Genomic DNA, 21,944 nt, shown 5'->3' on the forward strand with positions numbered 1-21,944 from the left:
TTGCGGCCAGCGGGGGGCTACTCTTTGTTGCGGTGCGCGGGCTTCTCATTGCCGTGGCTTCTCTTGTTGCAGGGCACGGGCTCTAGGCACATGGGCTTTAGTAGTTGTGGCACGTGGGCTCAGTAGTCGTGGCTCATGGGCTCTAGAGCGCAGGCTCAGTAGTTGTGGTGCCCGGGGTTAGCTGCACCGCGGCACATGGGATCTTCCCGGACCAGGGCTTGAACCTGTGTCCCCTGCATTGGCAGGCGGATCCTTAACCACTGCGCCACCAGGGAAGTCCCTCTTTTGTGGTTTTAATCTACAGAGATTTGGGGAGTGTTTGTTACATGCACACCTGGCTTATCCTGAATGATAAAGAGTCCATAGATTTCTCACGTTTACAAAAAAGCCCTCTGGTCTATACCCTCTTCTTCATAGGAATTTATTATGCTAAGTATTAAATTTCTATTTTGAAGTAATTAAACTAAGACTTCCACTTAAATTTGGGAAAATTGCAATTTTCATGAAATTTTGTTTGCTTCTTATAAATAATAAGTCCTTTTGATAAAATCACACCTTTAAAACTCCTAAAAAGAAATGAGGATTATTTCTACTGCTTTTTCAATCGACAGGCACTAATTAGTTTATCACTGAAATAAATCATAAAATTGTAACACAGAAGCAGAGGGAGCCCTGGGTAGACCTGCCATCCCATTGAAAGCTTGTGACTAGGAGCTTACGTCGCTGCCCAGGGAATGGAACAGTTAACACGTCCCATTTGAGCCCCCAAGTACACCTAATGAAGCTGTTGGTGGGTCTGAAAATCATGATCTTGTTCTACACTGATGAAGTACGTTCATACGCTGTCACCTCCTTTTGAGAGGCATGGAGAGCAGGCATTATTCTCCCAGAGACAATCCTCATTTTTTAAAGAAATACTTGAGTATCTTGGGGGGACATTCATATCCCTTCTGCTTTTGCATGACTGATGTTCCGGCTTTGAAGAGTATTTCTCCTTCATTTCGGTGATGGGCAGTTAGATAGCGACGTCCAGAATCAGAAAGTGTGTTTTAGAGGATAAGTATTCATATTTGGGCATTTGCTAACAAACGTGTATTTATCTTTTAAGGCCAAGAGCATGAACATGATTGTCTGCTGGTTGTATACGAATCTGAGGTCTAAGTGATCTGGTTCATTATCTGGTTCATGTATCTCCAGCCACATGGAGCTTCATAGGTGTGGGACATTCATTGATAACACTGGCGAGGCGCCTGCATCTTAGCCCCGATCTGAAGCCCAGGAGCACATATGTAAGTTATGAGTTATTGGGTTCCTTAAAAATAGTAGACAGGTTTTAGGTTGTAAACTAATTTAGATTCAGAAATGGGAACTTAATAAATGATGCATCTGCTTATTAGCTGGTACTCAGAAAACTGGCTCAGTACTGAGACCAATAAAGGTGGATCCCTGCTTCACAGTGGCATCGAGGGAGCAGGGCAGATGGATTCAGGCCTGGATGTGATGGAGCCATAAGCTAATAGGAGAATGTCTGTGGCCTTTGGGTACAGAAGAAGATTTCTTAAACAAAACCCAGAAAACAATCAATAGCTGAAAACATACTGATCTGACCGTATCAAATCAATTAAGGCTTTAAGAATTTTTGGTCAATGAAACAAAAAATAGGCAAAGTTAATGGGTAGCTAAAACATTGAGGGAAACATACTTGCGATGTCCTAAAACCAACAACAGGGTAAAATTTAGAATATAAAAGGCAATCCTATAAATTGAAGGGGACAAATCCAATCTGATAAGTCCAACAAATCCAGAAAATTCAATACACGTGGGCAAGGATGTGGCAAGGCAATCCACAGAGGAGAAACACAAATAGCAAAGCGACACGCACAAAGATGTGCTGAGCCTCACTGGTACCCAGAGACGTGCAACCTAAAACACTCAGGAGGCTGGCCCAAATTAGAAAATTGGAAAGTACCAAATGTGTACATGGGCAAACAGGACATTCAGTGGGTGTACACAGAAAGCAATCTGGCATTATTTAGGGCACTAAACTTGCACGCATCCCGGGACCCGGCAGTTCCACTTCTAGGCATTATATTCCACGGGAAACCTCTCAAATGTGCAAAGGGGACATGTATGAGAAAAGGGAACCCTCCTACACTGTTGGTGGGAATGTAAATTGATACAGCCACTATGGAGAACAGTATGGAGGTTCCTCAAAAACTAAAGACAGAGTTGCCATAAGATCCAGCAATCCCACTCCTGGATATAGATTCAGAGAAAACTCTAATTCAAAAAGATACATGCACCCCAATGTTCATAACAGCCCTATTTACAATAGCCAAGACATGGAAGCAACCTAAATGTCCATCGACAGATGAATGGATAAAGAAGATGTGGTATATATATGCAATGGAATACTACTCAGCCATAAAAAAGAATGAAATAACGCCATTTTCAGCAACATGGATGGACCTAGAGATGATCATACTAAGTGAAGTAAGTCAGACAGAGAAAGACAAATACCATATGCTACCATTATATGTGGAATCTAAAATATGACACAAAAATAAACTTATCTACATAACAGAAACAAACTCACAGACATAGAGAACAGAACTGTGGTTGCCAAGGGGCAGGGGTTAGGGGGGATGGGTTAGGAGTTTGGAACTAGCAGATGCAAACTATTATACAGAGAACGGATAAACAAAGAGGTCATGTATGGAAACATTTATCAGGATGATTGGAGGCAGCCCAGGTTTGGAGGATGGAGATGTGAAATACAGCAGAAGGTACTGACAAAAACCACGCAGCACTCACGTGTGGGCAGCACAGGGAGACCTTTAAAACATTGCTCCATGAAAAAGTAAGAAATGAAACAAGATCTAGAGCAGCACAATGCCATTTATGTCACCTAAACCCACACATACCACAAGCTCTGGTTTATAAGGACACATCAATATCAAAGGGCATAAATCAAGCACATTCAATTGGGGATCTGTTGAGGGCAGAGTGGGGAGAGTGGAGGAAGGGAAAATCAAATCAAACAAACATGAGAGGGGCCTGCACAGCCCAGCGATGGCTGTACCACGCGCAGAGAGACAGGCTTAACTCAACTCTGCGCTCAAAGAAAAATGACAGTCACACAAACCACCTCCTACAGAGCTACTTAGAGGTCATCTTGGAATTTCCTCTGCTTTCAGTGCTTCCAGACTTGCCAACTATTCAAATTTTGCCTTACTTCTGCACCTCAGAAAGCCCTTAGTTTCATGTTTATTTACATGCATTGGGGAAAGCTGAGAAATTTTCCAAAGAAAGTCAAGTACAGCTGAACAGCTAAAAAAGCAGTTGACACGCACCCCAATAGATATCGTAGTCCTTGGTGAGTTCTGGAATTTGCAAGCTTCTCCCTTCTCTATTTCTTGATTTGCAAAATATTTTTCTGCAAACAGGTACTTATTGTTCATTGGCATGTACTTTATTGTTCAGGCAGAACCATCTTTAGAGAGGGATGAGATGCTTTTAAGTACAAGCCATGAGCGGGTGGTATACACCATCCCTGGAATTCTGACTCTGGAGGTTTTTGATAGTGAAGGCTGTTCAGTCTCATGGCTTCACTCTGGACCACAGTGATGTGTATTAATGTTATACTGCCTTCACTCTCTACTCTAACTTTGAAATGTGACTTGCTTTATTATATTCCAACAAATACATAGGTGAGTTTCCATCCTTAACAGGTGTACTAACTGAGATCCAATTAGAATACCTTTCTGTAGACAAATGCCATCAAAATTAAAACACACTGATATGGTTTCCAAACTCTACACTTGAGATTTAAGCTGTTCTTCAGCTTTAGATGAGAGGAAAAATTTATATTTAGTTGTATTAAACTTATCTATATGATGAAACTGAGTATATTTGAATAGGTAAGGAACTATTAGTGGGGGGACCTGAAAACAGCTCAAAAACAAAAAGAAAGAAAACCAACCATACAGAATTAGAGAAAATGTAAGGCACCTTGAATGCATGTTGGGAGGCATTTTTGAAAGTGACTATTGCACAGAGGTTGTTTAAAACTAGATGTTTTGAACCTAGTGCTCTGTAACTATCTGCTGAATAAATGGGTGAACAAATGAAGATGAATTCCTGCTGCGTTGTGTGTCAGTTTGTGGGACAACCTCATGTCAATTACATTTAAATGGTTTTTCTAAACATGTGGTGACCAAATAAAATATTCCATGATTCAGTGTGCAAAGTGAAAAATATTTTCAATGCAATAATTAATAATCAACTTGAACTTTACAGGCTGGTTGCTTTTAGAGAACCAAGTGTACCATAGAGTTTATAGAACTGTGGGAAGAACATTACATGGAGTGGAGCCCATGTTTCACTCAATTGCCATCAAATCTGTCCCCTGCTAATTTTAGATCAGCCTGTATAAATACAGCATGTTAACGGTTAGGAATTGCAGAGTGAATACTTGAATTGTCTTTGGTAAAATTTGTCAACGTCAGGTTTCAAAGAAGTATTTAAGCCTGGAGACTCCACTAGTGATCAACACATGCGGTAAGTACTTAATCTCTATCGTTCTTGGTGCCATAGAAATAATCGTGTTGAGCATTCATTCAATAAGCCTTCCTCAGTCTTCCTCAAGATCTAAATTGTTAGTGGTGTGTTGGCTCTGAAACATAAACAGGAAAGAAAACTAGGATCCACCTTTGAGAGACAGTAAGACAATTGTACACCAAGTTGCTCAACTCCTACTACTTCACAGGAAGAACTTGTCCTTAAGGTCAGTGAAAGAGCAGAATATAATGAAGTTGAGTTTACTTTACTGAATTTAAAACAACTGAACGAATCTCTGAAGTTGTCAAGAATTCTGTTTATCAAGACTCTGTGGGGTCCTTCAGCTTTTTCTGAGAACTTCATGTAACTTGAACTCTGAGAGCTCAGGGAACGGTTGTCCAACTGATGGAAACTAATCCTGTTTGTACTTACTGATCAGTGACTCTTGTACTAATTGAGTATGAGAACTTTTGGTTAATGTCAAAGAATTTAAAGGTTGCCCACATGATAGGAATTGTGCTTTTAGTTCTGTTCATTGAGACCACAACATAACACAAATTTACTACGAACTTAACGCCTTTCAATTCATTAGTCATTATTCATCACAACGGCATCTACCTTCATCTGAAATAATAGATATTTATCCAAGATGTATTCATTCATTCTACAGACAAGACTGGCTGCAAATGGTTTGTGGACTTTTGCAGTAACTTGATGGTCCCCAAGGATCAGTGGCCCCCTGGGACAGACTGCCACATGATTCTTCCATCGACTCTGGGGCTGAGGTCACAGGTGCTGCGAGGCAGGAGTGTGTTAGCCAGAACGTTCCTCTTTGGTCACCCTCCATGCCCATTCCTAGGGATGGTAACAAAGGTCTGCTTTTCTAGCGTAAGAGTGTCCTTGGTTCAGGCCATTTCCCCCAACGTTCCCTAAGTCCTTTTCCTGGGAAGGATATAAGGACTTCTTCACTCTTTAAAACTTCCTTTATTCAGCCACCTTAAGAAAGGTACATTCACTCTTTGAAGAAGGCAGGCTTCCTCTCGATCAGGTCCCCTTTCTGTACATTAAATTATACTTCCCTCCAATAGCGCCAGATTCAAAGAAAAATGAAAACAGCACAGACCCATATTATTTGTTCTAAACCAAGAAATCTAGCCACCCCTGGATTGCATGGGCTTGGTCCCGTTCATATCTGTATCCACATGAAGAAGTGTTGCTATGGCAACACAACCTGGATGTTCTTCACCCAGCCATCTGTTAGATGGATCTTAATTTTTATTTTTTCCAGGGAAGGGAAGATTTAGCCTTTGAAAATCTAGCACCTGATACCTTTTATACCATCTACCTGGGGGGAACCTCTAGGGATGGAAGCGAATAGATCCCAGTGTGTTTTCTCTGTTACTATTTAGCACAATTTTCTCATGTTTATCTACATCAAAGGAGCATGTCTGTATACTCCAACAATCAACCTAGCCCTGGAGACTTTAAATGATTTCACCCAGGCTGCATCACTTTTTTTAGGATTATTTCTTGAAAAAAGGCAGTTTTCCTAATGGGTTGAAGATCTAGCAAGCAGCACTGTCATAGCAACAGCAGCTCTAGAGTAGGAATAATGCCCGGGAATTCCTGCCAGGGAGTTGGATGTGCAGGGTTCTGGAAGTTGTACCCATCATGGCCTCCACAGCAAGGAACACTTTCACAAAGAGCTAGTATTTTCTCATTTATTCACAGTAAGGAAGCACAGCAATTTGGATTGCAGAGACTGCTTTTGCCAAAAACACAAGAGTGGGCCAAGTGGCACAGGAACAAAACACTGGAAAAAGCTGCCATCTTCTTCTCTCACACGATAGAATATGATTTCAAAGACAGTGTTAGAGGGCCATTCTCTTGGCAAGTGTTCCAAAAAGCAAGAGCAAAAGCAAACTCACTTTTTATTCTATTAGAGAGACCCAGAATTAAAATAACTGAAGTAGGCATTTTCACAATTCTCACAAAAAAGAGCAATCAATATCAACAGAATAAAATAAGCCTGTGTGGCTTATTCATTTTGTTTTATATTTTAATTAGCTTTGTTTGTAATGCCACCGGGGCTTGGGCTGGGCCAGAAAAAGGCAAATGCTTCTCTGCGTCACCACAGGGCTGCTGGGGCTCAAACGGGAGGGCTGTTGTTCTGAAGGGCAAGGACCAGCCTTTGAGAGGGAAAAAGGGAGGAGTGAATTGTTCCCAGATTCTGTAACTAATGAATGAGGAGTTGTCACTATGTTGTCACTAAATGTCACCATGTAGAGCTTGGAACTCTTCCCCTTGCGTCATAATCCAGCATCATTTGCCTATGGTGTTTGCTGGAATCTCAGCTTTAGGTAGAGCAGGCCAGGTGAATGGAAGTGCTTTGGCTCTGTGTCTGGACCAAGAATGTACACCAAGAGAGGCCAGTGGGGGGAGGCGACACCTGGGTCTCCTGTGGGCCAGCACTGCTGTCCCGTGTGGGACCCACCTGGAGGACGGGTTCTCAGCAGCCGCAGTCTCCAGAAAGAGCAGGCAGCAGTTATCAGGAGGGGCAACATCTAACTCTATGACAACAGATGAGTAAAGACATCAGCAGTGGGACCCCACTTTTGAAAGAAAGAACAGGCAGAAAGTAAGCAGGGGGCCAGGGCCCCAGTCGAACAACTAGGGTTCAAGTCCAGATTAAGAACTATAGTAGAAACAGGGGATTGAGCAAGTTGTATACATGAAATATGTACAGCTTTCTGCATGTCAATCATACATCAATAAAGTGTGTGTTTTTTTCAAAGGAATATCACTTCATGTTAGACCTTCAAATAAAGGCTATAAAAGTTTTTTGTTTTTTTTTTTTTAAGGAATTAGGGATTGAGGAAGAAAGAGGAAGCCTGGCAGGCACCTGGGGGCCCCGGCAGCTTGCATCTGACATCGGGAAATCCCAGGTCCCATCCTCTAGTCACGCCAGGCATCCCACTGTCTTCTCATAGGGATCAGGGTCCGCAGTGGGCTGGGAGGGGCTTGTGAAGCCAGAAAATGTATATCTTTGGTATCCTCCTCTAAGCATAGCTGGGAAGGTGAGGACTGACCTAGTCACAGGGTGACCAGCTCACCCTCATTTGCCTGAGACTTTCTTTAGGTTTAGCTTTGAGACTTCACTATCCTAGAGATCCTCCCAGTCCTGGGCAAACAAGGACAACTTGTCACCCTCCTGGTCACCATCTGAGTCCATTAGTTGTCCTGGGTTCTGTAGATCCAATTACTTGTTAGAAAGATGTCATCAGACACCAGGACTGACTGCTGTCACTATATTTACATATATATTTATTTATATTTATATAACACTGATGCTGAGTGCTTTTCTTTCACAGTTCTGATGTATACTTCTCAAGCTTAAGACCGTGCCAAGAGCATACAGCCCAGTTATTTCAAGAGGGACTCTGGAAGGTCAATTTGAGGGTGGGGGAGAGAAGGCCTGTCTCCCAGGGTTCCTCACTCAAAATGCTGCTCTTTGGGGAGATGCCCTGAAAATCTGCCTTGCCCTCTCCAGGGCTGTAATCTCATTCTTTAAGGGATATGACACTTGGATTTCTAGCTCAATTAAAGTCATATGATGCTCTGGATCATTCTTCCTCAAGATTTGTACAGGTGAAATGAGAGCCCGCTGACCTGGAAGATTTTAGGCCAAATTTCCTTTAGTGGAAGAAACTTACTATTTAATCACCCAGCTTGGGAAAGGAACTCGCTCTGGATTCAACAGTCCTTCACTGCTGTTTTTACGGCTTTTTAAATTGTAGCATAAACATTTTTCCCTATTCATGCAATATTGTCTTATTTTCAAAAAGTTAAAGACATGGGAACTAATTAGAATTGAAATATAGCCCATTTATAGAACTCAGGCTATTTCCAAAAATGGATTTAACTAGAGTACTATTAAATTATTTCTCAGCTCCAAAGATCCATTTTATGTTTAGTATATGAAGTGTCCTGACATTTTTTTATGCAATCAAGAATATTCTAAATTAAAGCTAATGTGGTGGCATGCATATTACAGTAATCATTTTAGCATGTCATGTTAAGGATGATGGCTTTGCTGGTAGAATTGGCATCATTTACTCTGTGTGAAGTCAAAGAATGAAGATTTACTTCTGTTAAGGGAAAGTAATGTACAAGTTTCCAGAGACTTTTTCCCACTGTCTTTTACTATTTTCTAGACTCACACCTTTCCCACTCTTGACACGGTCACTGCTTGGGCCTAAATTACTTTCTCTGGATCTTTTGAAATGAATTCTATGGGAGAGTTTTTAAGTTTCAAGTCTGAGATAATAATTAAACACAAAAACTAACAAAGACAGCACAACTGGATGAAAATACCACACAACTCACATGGACTTCATGACAGCCAGAATCATGGTGTGGTTCCTCTTTTGGAAGAACAAAAATTATGTTTATAAAAATCCCCTTTGGAAAGGAAATGTCAGAAACAGACATTCCCGAAGCTGGAAAGTCCCTGTCTGGAGCAATATTGATACTTCTGTGACGGTTCATTAAAATATAGGAAATATGGCAGCTATTAAGTGTTGGAAGTCTCTCTGGTAACTAAGGTAATCTAAAAATTAGCCTGACACTTTTTAATGAGGTTTTAATATATTCAATTTTGGAAATATATCAGAGTGGGATCATTTATATTGATGATGTTCCTTTTGGGATCAGAAAGCTCAAGTATCAGTTCTTGGTGTCACCCAAACATGTCACCATGGGAACAGCCCATGAGTGTGTTTATGCATGAATGATTATCAGTGTAACATCTGGTACTGCCATTTCAATAAACTGTGATTAGCTATGAACAGTGAACTCTACAGACATATCATAAAAGTAAGGAAATTACAATCAAGCCTTATAGGTTTTTGAGTCAACAGAGCACAACAATATCGCCAACAAATACGGACATATTCAGTTCTGTAGTATTAGAGCCTCTTTGTTAACTAGAGTTGTAGCCTACTATTTTCCATGAGCATATCCCACACGAAGACAAGAGGAGGAGGAGGAGGGGGAGAGAGAGATCTTTAGGATAAGGGCCTTTAAACTCCTTTTTTAAAAAAATGAAACCAAAACTGCTGCCAGAGTTAATACCTATGTAGTTATATAATCCAGGCCAGTAAGTGACAAGGGCTATTTAATCAGGATATCAGTTGACTTTTGGTAAATAATGCTCTGTAACAAGCATAGTGGCATAAAATGATAAGCATTCATTGAGCTCACACATTTGTGGGCTGGCTGGGAGACTGCTGATCTAGGTTTGGGGAGACTTTGCTAGAGCAGCTTTCCTCCAAATGTCTCTTAGCCTTCTATGTGGTCAGTAGGAGAACCTGGAAATATTTTTCTCACAGTGATGGCTGAAGCCCAGAGATCAAGCCCAAGCACACAAGCACATTTCACGACTCTACTGCATCACATCTGGTCGCCTACCATTGGCCAAAGCAACCCGAACGGCCAAGCCCGAAGTCGAAGGGCAGGCCGTACACTTCAGCCATCATAAGGCCAAAGTAGGTTACATTGCTCTGCCCCACAATCAACGGAGCCAGGAAGTATCTTCATTCATTGGAAACGAGGGGGAAGATGTGACTATTTCAAACAATAATCTAATCTACCACAATCCAGTGTCATCTAGATAGCAAAAAATGTGTTGGATCACCAAACCCTACTTTGGCAACTGAAATAGTACTATTACTATCAGCTACCTTAGCTTTGGCTGCAAAAACAAACACCCTCAAATCTCTGTAGCTTACTGAGACACATTTAGCAGACTGTAGTTTACAGGGGAAACAATGATTTCTTGGCCACGTTCTATGTCTCAGCTGTAGGTCAGCTGCTATAGCTCTGTTCCAAGTTGTAGCTCTTCTCATTCTGGACCCACGCTGAAGGAACGGCTCCAATTTGGGATGTGCTGTTGTTGTAGCAGAAGGAAAGAGCAAAAGAGCTGTCAGAAACTCGTGATGCCTTTACAGCTTCTGCTCTGAACTGGTACCCCCCACCACTTCTGCTTCTCGGGCCTAAAATAGACCAGGACCTCTGGTGTCAGTGATGGAACAGGCTGGTGTTGGGAGGTGGCTGAGGCTCTTGTGACGAGAGGAGGGTACAGCTGCCAGATCTCCTAGGGCTGCTCTGCTACCAAGCAGATTCTTTCTAATTCATTCTAGCTTCACTGCAACCTAGGATGTGCACCCCTAGGATGAGGTGGGAATTGGAGAGGTCTTGGGGGATGAGATCATTTACATGGTAATAACTTCTTCCAAAAGTCAGGATTTACCAAAGAGAGGTTCCGTGAAAAGTGGAAGGAGAGCATTGGGCAACCAGCCTTGTGCATGGGTGCCTTGATGTTATTATATCCAGAGAGCAGGGATACCAGCTAAGGCAACGGAGGGTTTCTGAAGGTGTGAGGTGACTGTGTAACTGTAAGGTTTCCTGGTGGTCCTACTGTTGACATGGGCAATAGTTCCTTGAGTTGCCAAAATAGGAGTAATTGATAGCATTACCCCCAAAACTATAATAGGCTCCTGCCTTGGTTCTGGTGCTGGAGTTCAAGTCAAATGCCTGCACTACCTACCAGTATTTCTGAGTATTGAAAGAGGGATTTTGCACATTATCATGCTTCGTGGAAACATTAATATCTCTGAAATAGAAAAATATGGTTTGGCCTATAACTTGACTGAATTCAGCTATTAGCAAGGTATTTTAAACATCTTTACGTTTTAAAATTCTTTCTCTTTTTAAAGACAATACTTTGCCTTTCTGCTTAGGTTGTACAATTTTTAAAGGCTGGAGATGGACAGGGTCAGTTTGAAGACATTTATTTCAAAAATTGAAGGCCCCTTTGAGAAGCAGGTGATTACAAGCATGAGACTGGAACTTACAAGACAAGCCTGGAAAATCTTGTCATGCTAATGAGCAAGGAAGCATTCAGAAACTACTAGAGGTGTGGCAGAGGGACTCAGGAACCAGCAAAGATGAGCCTCGTCTGTCCAAAGACGGGGGCAATTTGAGCATCAGTAGGATAATAACAATAACTGCAAAAGACTGAAACATACACAGTATGTATAAATCCAGGAGGTCATAATGAGGCTTAAAAAACCATAGCCCACAATGCATTGATCACTTCGAGAATGCAGGCAACCAATTTGCTAATTTGAAAAGAAAGAATTATGCCTATATCCTGCCTTTCCTACAGGAACTGTATCTGAGAGTCATCTCTGTTGATGGGATAAGTTAGTCTTTATATAAGTATTCCAGTAACACATGAAGAAATAATGACAAAATGGGAATATTGTCAATTTGCAATCTCTGATGAATGAATAAATCCAGGCAATGATTATCAGTGGCAGCTAACATCACAAAAGAATACAGAGGCACAGAGATACTAGGTGTCTCTTAATGGAAATGTACAAAGCCACTTTTGAAGTAGGCTTGCCCAAAATGACAAACCTGAACTTGCTTAACTCTAGATCTAACTACCAATTTAGTTATATTTAGTTGTATTCCATCACAAGGAATACAAGACAGAGGGTCATGTTAAAGGATCCGAAGAGATGTAATCAGTGAAATTTAGACTTCAGAAAGCTCAACAGAAAGAAAACCTCGTAGCATTCTCCACCAAAGTTGCTAGAAAAATTTGCCAGAAAAAGAAAACCTATAGATTAAAAAAGACTGAAGAGGCTTATCAACCTATCACAACACCTATCACTAGGATTCTACGCCCACAGTGGTAGCTAGGATCCTAGAGTAACTGAAGTCCTAGAGAAACTGAAGTCTGATCAAACCTGACTTTCAAATGGAGATCATCTAACTGCTAAAAACTAGAGTTCAAGTGTCTTGGAAGCCACCGGATCCATAGTTCCCGATCTTTTACAATCACAACCATGTAGAGAATTTAAGTACTTCCCTGCTGAAATGATCTCTATCCTGCTCATGAATTCGAAGCGGGTCAGTGGGTGCTGGACTGGACACTCACAGGATGTGGAATAGCAGCTATTTTGGGAATCATCCTCTGGCCTCTCAGCAACACTCATGATAACACACAACGTGCCCGGTTAATGCAGCATCTTCTTTCATAAGCCATCAGCACACACTATGTTTTCTATACTCTTAAAACCTTGATTTAGATCTTACACATGCTTAGCTCTGGGACTACGTGCAATGTCTTCAGGATACTGGTGAATGAATAGCAAAAATACTCATTTGGCCATTAAAACTGAGTACGAAGTATCATTCATTTGATCCAGCTGTGCAGACCAATGGCTCGTGTGACCAGAGCAAGCTGAGAGGGCAGTGGGATATTATTTTCCCTAGAAGCACAGCTCAAATGTTCTCAGTCAAAGAATGACAAGGATCGACGAGTCTTCATGGTTAGAACAGATCACGTTTTATCTTTACCATATATTTTATGACCTGTAAACCTCAAGGTAAATCATTAATCTACTTCCAACAGTGACAATTGGTCAGTTGAAACCTTTGTAAACCCAGAGCCTACTGCTTGTCGCTTAATGTAAGAGTGAAAGAAGAAGGTAGAAATCCGAATATATCCAACCAGGTTCTGGGGAGCTAGGAAGCTGGGGAGTTGACAATACAACCCACAAACCCATGTTTATCAGAACGTTTCTAGCAAAACAAACTGAATGCTACAAAAGAAAACAATGTTAGCAATATTAATATTAAACATTTAAAAATTCCTCTTATGGACTTCCCTGGTGTTGCGATGGTTAAGAATCCGCCTGCCAATGCAGGGGACACAGGTTCGATCCCTGGTCTGGGAAGATCCCACATGTCGTGGAGCAACTAAGCCCGTGCGCCACAACTACTGAGCCTGTGCTCTAGAGACCACGAGCCACAACTACTGAGCCCACATGCCACAACTACTGAAGCCTGTGTGCCTAGAGCCCATGCTCCACAACAAGAGAAGCCACCGCAATGAGAAGCCCGGGCACCGCAACAAAGAGTAGCCCCCGCTCGCCACAACTAGAGAAAGCCCGTGCGCAGCAATGAAGACCCAACGCAGCCAATAATAAATAAATTTAATAAATTAAAAAAAATTATTCTTAAATATTCCTTTTATAATAATCCTCTGTTATTCTGCATTCACTTAGTCTTTGCAGCTAAAGCAAAAATCCTATCTTTTTTATATGTTATTCTCTAATTATTCAGGCGTTGCTTCAAATACATGTATATGTCTTCGGCTGCATATCGAATCTTTGAAAAGACAAGAATGAGCTTATAATACACCACCCCCTTTTCTCTTAATGCAGTGATACAGAGGCACCCAAAAAGCCTTTGCTGGAGGAAGGAAGGAAAGAAGGGAGGAAGGGAGGGAGGGAGGGCAGACTACTCAGCATGTGTAAGTCTAAAGGCTGAAATACTACATTAGCGCCCAAGCTCCGGCTGGCATAGGTCATACTTCCAAGACTAAATTTAAAGACAAATCTTTAGACTTAAACTGAATGTCAAGAAAAGATTTATAGTTTGTCCAATTAAGATGAATGAATGATTAATTACTATGGGGCCTATAGTAGGTGATTCAAGTATAGTAATTCAAGTAACTTGGTGCAACTATTAAAATATGGACTAAGGGCTTCCCTGGTGGCGCAGTAGTTGAGAATCTGCCTGCCAATGCAGGGGACACGGGTTCGAGCCCTGGTCTGGGAAGATCCCACATGCTGCGGAGCAACTGGGCCCGTGAGCCACGATTACTGAGCCTGCGCGTCTGGAGCCTGTGCTCCGCAACAAGAGAGGCCGCGATAGTGAGAGGCCCGCGCACCGCGATGAAGAGTGGCCCCGGCTTGCCACAACTAGAGATAAGCCCTCGCACAGAAACGAAGACCCAACACAGCCATAAGTAAAAATAAATAAACAAATACTTTAAAAATAATAATAAAAAAAAAATATGGACTAAATGACCAATTCACCTCAATTATAATGCTATTACAACTTCGCAATTATTTCTTCTTTAATACACCTTATGATTCTTCCCAAGGTTTTTTAAAAGTCAAACTAAAAATGATTAGTCATATATTTGATAATATGTGCATAAGTGACAAATTAATACACCCACTTTAACAATACTTGTTACTAGTAATATGTAAGATTACCTCCGAGTAATTTGGCGAGAGGTATTTCCCATTGCATTTCGCAACGCTCCTCAGAATTTTTAATGCTTTATCTCCTTTCTTCCGAGTAATCAGCCAGCGGGGAGATTCAGGAACCACCCTGGTGAGAAGAAGTCTTTTTTGAGTTACGCCTGCGAATCCCAAAACTTACAAGTTTATGACTTGAGTTTCTCTATCGAAATGGATCTTGCGATCAGATACATGTTTCGGAGATTCTGAGAGCTTAGAACTGGCTCTCTGAAACATAGATTATATTTGCAAGTTTATAACGGAACGGAAAAAATGCTCACTTGATAATTGAATCATTGCTCATGATAAAAATAATCAATATTACATTGCCCTTGCAAGAAGGCTGTCTTAGAATATACAGTCCTCAATTACAAAGATGAAAAAAACTGGGATTTAATGAACATTTAGGAAAAGGTTAAGAACCCAATTTACGTAAACTGGTTTGCTCATATATTAAAAATTAAATTAGAGGATGATTAAAATATGTTCATTCTAATAAGAATCAAATGCATACACCTGTAACTTTCCGATAACTTAATTTTCTGATGCTCTTAACATTTTCTTATTCCCCTGAGAATACCTGAGTCACATTAATTTGCTTAATAAAACATACAGAGAAGCAATCTTGTTCACTGCATTTAAACTGCATGTTGAAATACTGGCAGATATGGTTTGTTGCCTTGTAGTTTTCATAAAAATATTACAAAATAATAAAACATAATTAATACTCTATTTTAAAGGTGCTTTTCAATTTTATTAATTTAATAATAACTATTAGTCAAAAACCAATAAATAATCTCTAGAAATTCGCAAAGCCCATAGCCATTCTGGAGATGTTAGAAAATCTCGCCTTCATTTTCATGTTGGTTTGGAAGCATAGATTCTACGTTTCTGTGGAATACGAATAAATTTGATAATGACCAAAACCACATTACCAGTAATAAAGGAGGAAGAGAAAGTTGGGCAGCGTGATGGCTAGCTGGATCCCTTGCCAATTGGGGATAAAGTAGGCAATTCCAGGGAGAATTATGATTCCAAGGGTGAAGAACATTTGAATCACTATTCCCACAATCCTCCTTTGTTTTGAACCTACTATTTCTGTCACTGAAGGAAAACAAACAGAGAGGTTAGGGAAGCTCAAGATCAGCTCCAAAACAAACAAACAAACAAACAGAGACGTTACACCTGTGACATCCATCCATCAGCATCGCTAGAATACTGTACAGGACTCTCAAAGATCCCGAAGCTTCCATAGGCACTGACCTGAGGGGGATGTGTTTCCCAGACAGCTCAAGTCCCTTCCTCTCCCCCTCTTCTCTGCGTTATCAACAAGCATGTGCCATCCTCCTACACACCCAGCCCAGCACCCTTCCGGGTATACAAAGAATAGATGTGTTGGTTTTAGGCAAGCTTAGACGATGACTATTTTGAAAAGTAATTGTAATTATCAAAACATAAATATAATAAAGTGGCTAGATTTTATCACAGTCTTTAAAGATTTGCATATTACAGTCTCTTTAGGTGATTCATCATGAACATTAGATTCTACAGATAAATTTTTCACTATCACAAGATCGTTTCTATCAAATGATAATTCTCTCCACAGTGTTGGACCTTTCATTTGTGTGATATTTCTTTTAAAATCACATGAGGAATTTTACTGCTGGCATCCTTTCCTCCCCTCCCCTCCCGCTGATCTGTTTCTATCTGTCCCTAACTCCATTCTGATCATCCTGGCATATGTTACCTTATTGCTGCCCTAAGATCACAACTAGGAAAACTCACCTAGACTGGGGTCTCCCTAAAAACGCTTCATAGTCCAAAGTTATCCCTTCTGCCCCAGCCATCAACCATCAGTCCCCCCAGCTCTCTCTCTCCTTCCTCGCCCACAAAAAGATCTTCAAAGGGTCCCCAAAGTGGGCACCCCAAAGAGGGGCTGTCCAGCAGTAGCAGAAGTGAGTGGAAGCCCACAGACCTGGGGTGATAAGCAAAGAGGAGGCCTCACATTTCCCTGGTCACAAATCCACCGCGACTTTGAGTGGGTGCCTAGCCCAGACACTGCTGGAAAGGTAGCGGCCAGGACCTTCCCCAGTAACAGGAGCAAAGAGAAGTTTTTCTTTCCTTCACACTCAGACATCCAACTTTCTAGGTATGGAAGATAGCAAAGGGTTACAAATGAACTTCTCATTTTCAGGTCATATCTCCTGCATGGCGAAAAGTTCTCCACTTGTGCGGAAGGAATAGAATTAAAGAAATAATATTTGAGAGCACAGCAATGTTACCTCAAAGTGTATCACAGAAATACATGGAAAATGCTTTAAAAATGTTTCAAGGGGGAATTCCCTGGTGGTCCAGTGGTTAGGACTCTGTGCTTTCACTGCTGAGGGCCCGGGTTCAATCCCTGGTCAGGGAACTAAGATCCCACAATCCACACGGCACAGCCAAAAAAAAAAAAAAAAAAGTTTCAAGGAACTACTGAAATTTTTCTAAAGATTAATCTCTAAGGAAACAAAGCAAGAAACCATGTGATAACAGTATGGCCGTGCTAGAAAGTGGTTCATCACAGTATTTGGCGAGAGTCCACATTTGGTTCCCAAAACAAGATGGAACTTGAATTTCTAAAGAGTCAGCATCTTGCCCCTGCATCCTCCCATTTGCAGAAATAACGTTGCAGCAATGAGGCCTCACCGTACTTGTAGGAGGAAGGCTGACCAGCGGCACTTCTCACCCGCCTAACCCTGCTTCTCAAACAGACAAGGAGGCGTAGCCAGGTCTTACCAATCACGTAGCAAGTCATCCATGTCCCCTTTCCAAACACGCCCTGTAGGAAGCGGAAGACCACAAACACAGGGAAATTGGGCGCAAATGCCACCACAACACCAGCGACGCCAACACCGAAACAGGATACTAAGTAAATGACTATTCGGCCGTACCTTTTTGAGAAAGAGAAAGGATGAGGTTACCTTAAACGTTTTCTTCAACACAATGAGGAGACTCTCACTGGAAGTGTTGTTAAAGGAGGTTTAAGTGCTGAATTTGTGTCCTCTTTAGGTTCATTATTACCATGTCAAGGATGGCTGAAAATGCTACGCTTTGTTTTATAGCAAAGCCAGGGCAAATAAAAACCTATGCCTCTGAAATGACATTACAAAATTTAAAGCACGGAATGCATCCTTTGGGACTGCAGTTTCCAAAGAGATGACCCTCTCCATTACAACGTTTTTTTCCCATACGGTCACTCCAGTGGCACAGCTTAGATACTTCCTAGCATTTCTGTGGGTGGGGTCAGAGGAGGAAGGGACAGAAAGAAGCCAAAATGGTCATGACAGCCAGGAGGCCTGGCCTTCTGGCTCACCCATCTACCAGTCATGCGACTTTGGGTGAATTTCTTAAGCAATTCAAGATGCAGGTTTTGTTTGTTTGCTTGTGATTTTTTTTCTTTTACCTTTTCTACAGTGAGGTTGTAGAGACCAAACTGACATGCTAATGTGAAAGCTCTTTACAAACTATCAAGTTCACAATAAATGTGATTTGTTCTTAAGTTTTGTGTTTTACTTTCACCATTTACATAGCCATTATTAAAGCGCTTAGGCAAAAGACACAGGTGACCGCGGGCAATATTCTGAGAGTCTGATGTTAAGTGGTTCAGTATAGCTGTGCCAGATTATTGGCTGGTGAAGCCCTGTCATCAATGACCTTTGAGAGATTTGACTCAAAGACATTTTCCCATAGAAATTTCCATCAAATTCACACAGCATCTTGCTTCAGAGTGGAGACACAAGTAGTCTCGGTTTACCTAGGTTTTTAAATTCACTCTCTGCCCTTCCCACTCTCTTCTCACGGATATATGACCTACTAAATTGCTTCTTGTCCTTTCCTTCAAGAATATAAGAGATTGAAGGAGCTGAAAGATGGTCAGCCCCGAGGTGAGGCAGCATTATTCACGGCTCTGTCTTCCTCCCCAAAGTACCGAGTCACATCTGAGGACAGACGCTCAGCCCCTCCTGGAACACAGGTAGGAAAAGCCCCCTCCTTTAGTCAAGTTACTTCAGTTTGAAGATATGTTGATTGGTTGTGAAAGAGAAACATGCCGAAGAAGCAAAACCTAATGCTTAAATTAGGAAGAGTAACAACAAAATGAAAGAAATACATATTGAAAATCTATAACTCAATTCCAAATGGCAGCCAGCTAGGAAAGAGAGGGTTGTGTGGGGAAGATTAAGGAAGGAAAAATGAATTGAAAAGGCTGTAAGGAGAAACAGTAGGAAAGACACCGATAAAAGAGAGGGAAAGAGCACCAGACACAGAGGATTAAGGAGAAAGTCACATGCCGAGGAGGGCTGGGGGGACAACACAAGAAAAAGAAGACAGAGGAAGGGAGAGCAACCAAAGGTTCTACCCATTTTGAAGTCCTGGTCTGGTCAAATGCAGACCACCAACTGCCTACAGGATTGGGGGCATTTTGTCTTGAATTCTCCAATTAACTGCTGTTCTCAGCTCTGCAAGAGGCACTCCCAGCCCTGCCCACTGCGAGCACGGTCATGACGACCCACTAATGCTGGGCTGGAGTGCTGGGAGCAACAGTAAGCAAGACACGGAGGACAGAGAGAATTGTTAAATCACTGCAAGTATGTTCATCCTTAGAATTGGGATAAAGGAACAGTTAAACAGGAGTACAATAACCTACATCAATAATGTGTGAAACGGGGATATCTGAAGAGAGAGCACGGCTGTCTTGAATATATACACTCACTTTGTGTCTGCCATTAACTGGTGTATTTATGGATGTTCAAGAATAGATCAAATTCTTTTCATGGTTTTTGGAACACTTTTTTTTTTGCAGAGTTTTTAATTTGTAGAATAAATACAAAAATTTGTTTTAATTAAATGAAACAAATTTGTAAGGGGGCGACCTTATGACTAAATTAATCAAGCCGCGACCAGCGAGTTACTGAAGCCCATGGAATCACCTCCACAGCATCCAACCAGCCAGCCATGGGCCCCGCCATGAAGTCACGGCCTTGCTGCTCTGTGTTTCCTCTCAGATGCATTCAGACCCAAGGGGAGCAGCCCCAACCATTTGTACAGTTCAAGGGGTGAGGAGACGAAGTTTTACGAAGGAAGGAATTAGTGCAGCCAAACAGGTATGAATGTCATAAGTGGAGGAATTAAGATTTTTTTCCAAAATTAGCAAGAATAGTTTTCTAATGGTTAACATGAAACATCTTCCTCTGCACAGGTACACATCATCTTCTAGATGTAAACTGGCTGCCATACCCATGCCTACCTGTCCGCTGCATAGCCCAAGGTGAATGCCCCGGCCAGGAAGCCCAGGTTTAGGATGGCTTGTGTGAGGTCCAGCATCCAAGCATTGACACACACGAGGTCAAACTGGGAAAACAAAGAAAACACATGGGAGACGGAGACATGTGGCAATGCTTAAGACATTAAGACACCTCAAGACACCTGATCATCTGTCCAGACCAGTGATACTTAAACATTTTTGCTCATATGCTCCTTAAATAAAAATTTTAAGTGTATCGCATAGATATTTTTACAGTGATATATAAACGTCTCCTTCATCAGTTTCACTATCTGCCATGGATGTAATTTTCAGTACACTACAAATGCTGACATTTTTAAATCGTTCTTTCAACTGTACCTGATAGAGTACTCTAGCCACGTGACACCTACCATCATCCACTGAAAACAAGTTCTTCAATAGCCTAAAATTTGACACTCATCTGTTTTCTCTTTGAATTCTTATTTTCATTCCCACATACATATATCCTAATATTTTATGTAGAAAATATTGTGTTTTGTGTTAATGTGTATTATGTTAATGGACAGGTAAATAAATACTTCTGCATGTAATAAATTATGTACATAACATGACATTTAATTAACATTGTTTTCTGTGACAATGTCTCTAACTATTAGAATCCTTTCTGACTGGGTTATAATTACAGTTACTTTTAGAACACAATTGACAAAAACATAACATATGATGAATCTTGAAAAAGAATTATTACTCAGGAGTAAAATTTTGTTGGAAATGCACTGCGCCTTTTCTAGAAGAATGTTAAAAAAGCCACTTAGTTCATGTAATCTGTGGTTGAAGATTGTTTATTACTAGAATGAGTTAGGGCTCAACATCAATTCTATTCCTGTTTTTCATTTTTATAAATTTATGTGCCAAGAGAACTTGTCTGTATAAATAAATTAATGGGAATGGAGAGAGTTTTGTTACAGTATTGTTACTCAATTCTTTTGCTTCCTTCTCAACGCCAAGGTTCACAGAACAATCTATCATCAAAATTATTTTTAACTTTTCTATTAACCAACATGCCATTTAAGACTCCTACAGTCTTGCTGTCAGGAAAGAAATGGAAACCACCAGACTTACAAAAAGTTGTTTAATCAAATCATTAGGGTCATTTACTTTCTTTCGTAGTTACTTTCTTACCAATATTCCAAACTGTCCCACTGTTTGGTTCCCCACAGGTTTTAAAACCCCAGGTCAATACATCATAGTAAGATGGAAGAGAGGTGGGAGTCCTTCCACAAAGGGGGAGAAGGATATTAGGAAAAGACCTGTGTCCTCATCATGTACATATCCTCAGACAGATCCATTTTGGACATGTGTGCGTTGAGGCTCTGAAAACTGATTCCCTTCAAAGTAGCCAGGCCCTCTACCTTGTGATTTTCTCTGCACACCTCCAAATGGTATGCTTGCCCCAGTGTGAAGACCACTACTCTAGACTGTAGCGTGATGAGGAAATTAACGTTGTTGGAATAGGAATTGTGAGTGGTCTTATAGATACATATTCGTAAGCAAACTGTAATAATATTTATTTATAGAACCTGACTTGTCTTGGTTCTACAGCTAATGACCTGTCGACTAACATAGCTGGAAAAAAAAAACTGGGGTCAGTAGTAGCTGGCTCACTTCATAGACTTACTGAAAAGATTTATGGAGATTAAAGAAGTAAGAATATACACATATATGCATAGTAGTAGTAACTTAAAAGAGATTTATCGTCAATGTAGGTACTGGTTTTCCAAAGCACAACAATTTCATTTTAAGTAAACTTGCAGATGATTATCTGAAATAATTTCCCATTAGAATTAAACATATAAAGGATGCAATTAGAGTATATAAAATCTCAGAGGTCAAACAGGTGATTTAACCGCCAGAGAAAGCATTTTGACTCAGAA

General features: G+C 41.0%; 1 protein-coding gene and 1 long non-coding RNA gene across 3 annotated transcripts in view; one reads left to right on the forward strand and one right to left on the reverse strand.

Annotated features, from left to right (window-relative positions):
- Window positions 1–21,944, reverse strand: part of SLC22A3 (solute carrier family 22 member 3) — a 96,405-nt gene that overhangs the window by 29,750 nt on the left and 44,711 nt on the right. The window contains exons 2-5 of one of the 2 annotated variants that reach the window (XM_036871806.1): window positions 20,014–20,117; window positions 17,505–17,659; window positions 15,662–15,830; window positions 14,700–14,817 (exon numbers count right to left, since the gene is read on the reverse strand). In XM_036871806.1, coding sequence (XP_036727701.1) covers window positions 14,700–14,817; window positions 15,662–15,830; window positions 17,505–17,659; window positions 20,014–20,117 — 546 coding nt within the window. The remainder of the gene's footprint in view (window positions 1–14,699; window positions 14,818–15,661; window positions 15,831–17,504; window positions 17,660–20,013; window positions 20,118–21,944) is intronic. The other variant, XM_036871808.1, reaches the window with a different exon arrangement.
- LOC118905244 lies at window positions 3,288–20,055 on the forward strand. Its single transcript, XR_005022185.1, has 4 exons — window positions 3,288–4,560; window positions 18,611–18,741; window positions 19,772–19,870; window positions 19,966–20,055. It is a non-coding gene; the product is annotated as an uncharacterized LOC118905244 (long non-coding RNA).

This window comes from Balaenoptera musculus, chromosome 12 (assembly GCF_009873245.2).
Source record: "Balaenoptera musculus isolate JJ_BM4_2016_0621 chromosome 12, mBalMus1.pri.v3, whole genome shotgun sequence".
In the NCBI taxonomy this organism is placed as follows: domain Eukaryota; kingdom Metazoa; phylum Chordata; class Mammalia; order Artiodactyla; family Balaenopteridae; genus Balaenoptera; species Balaenoptera musculus.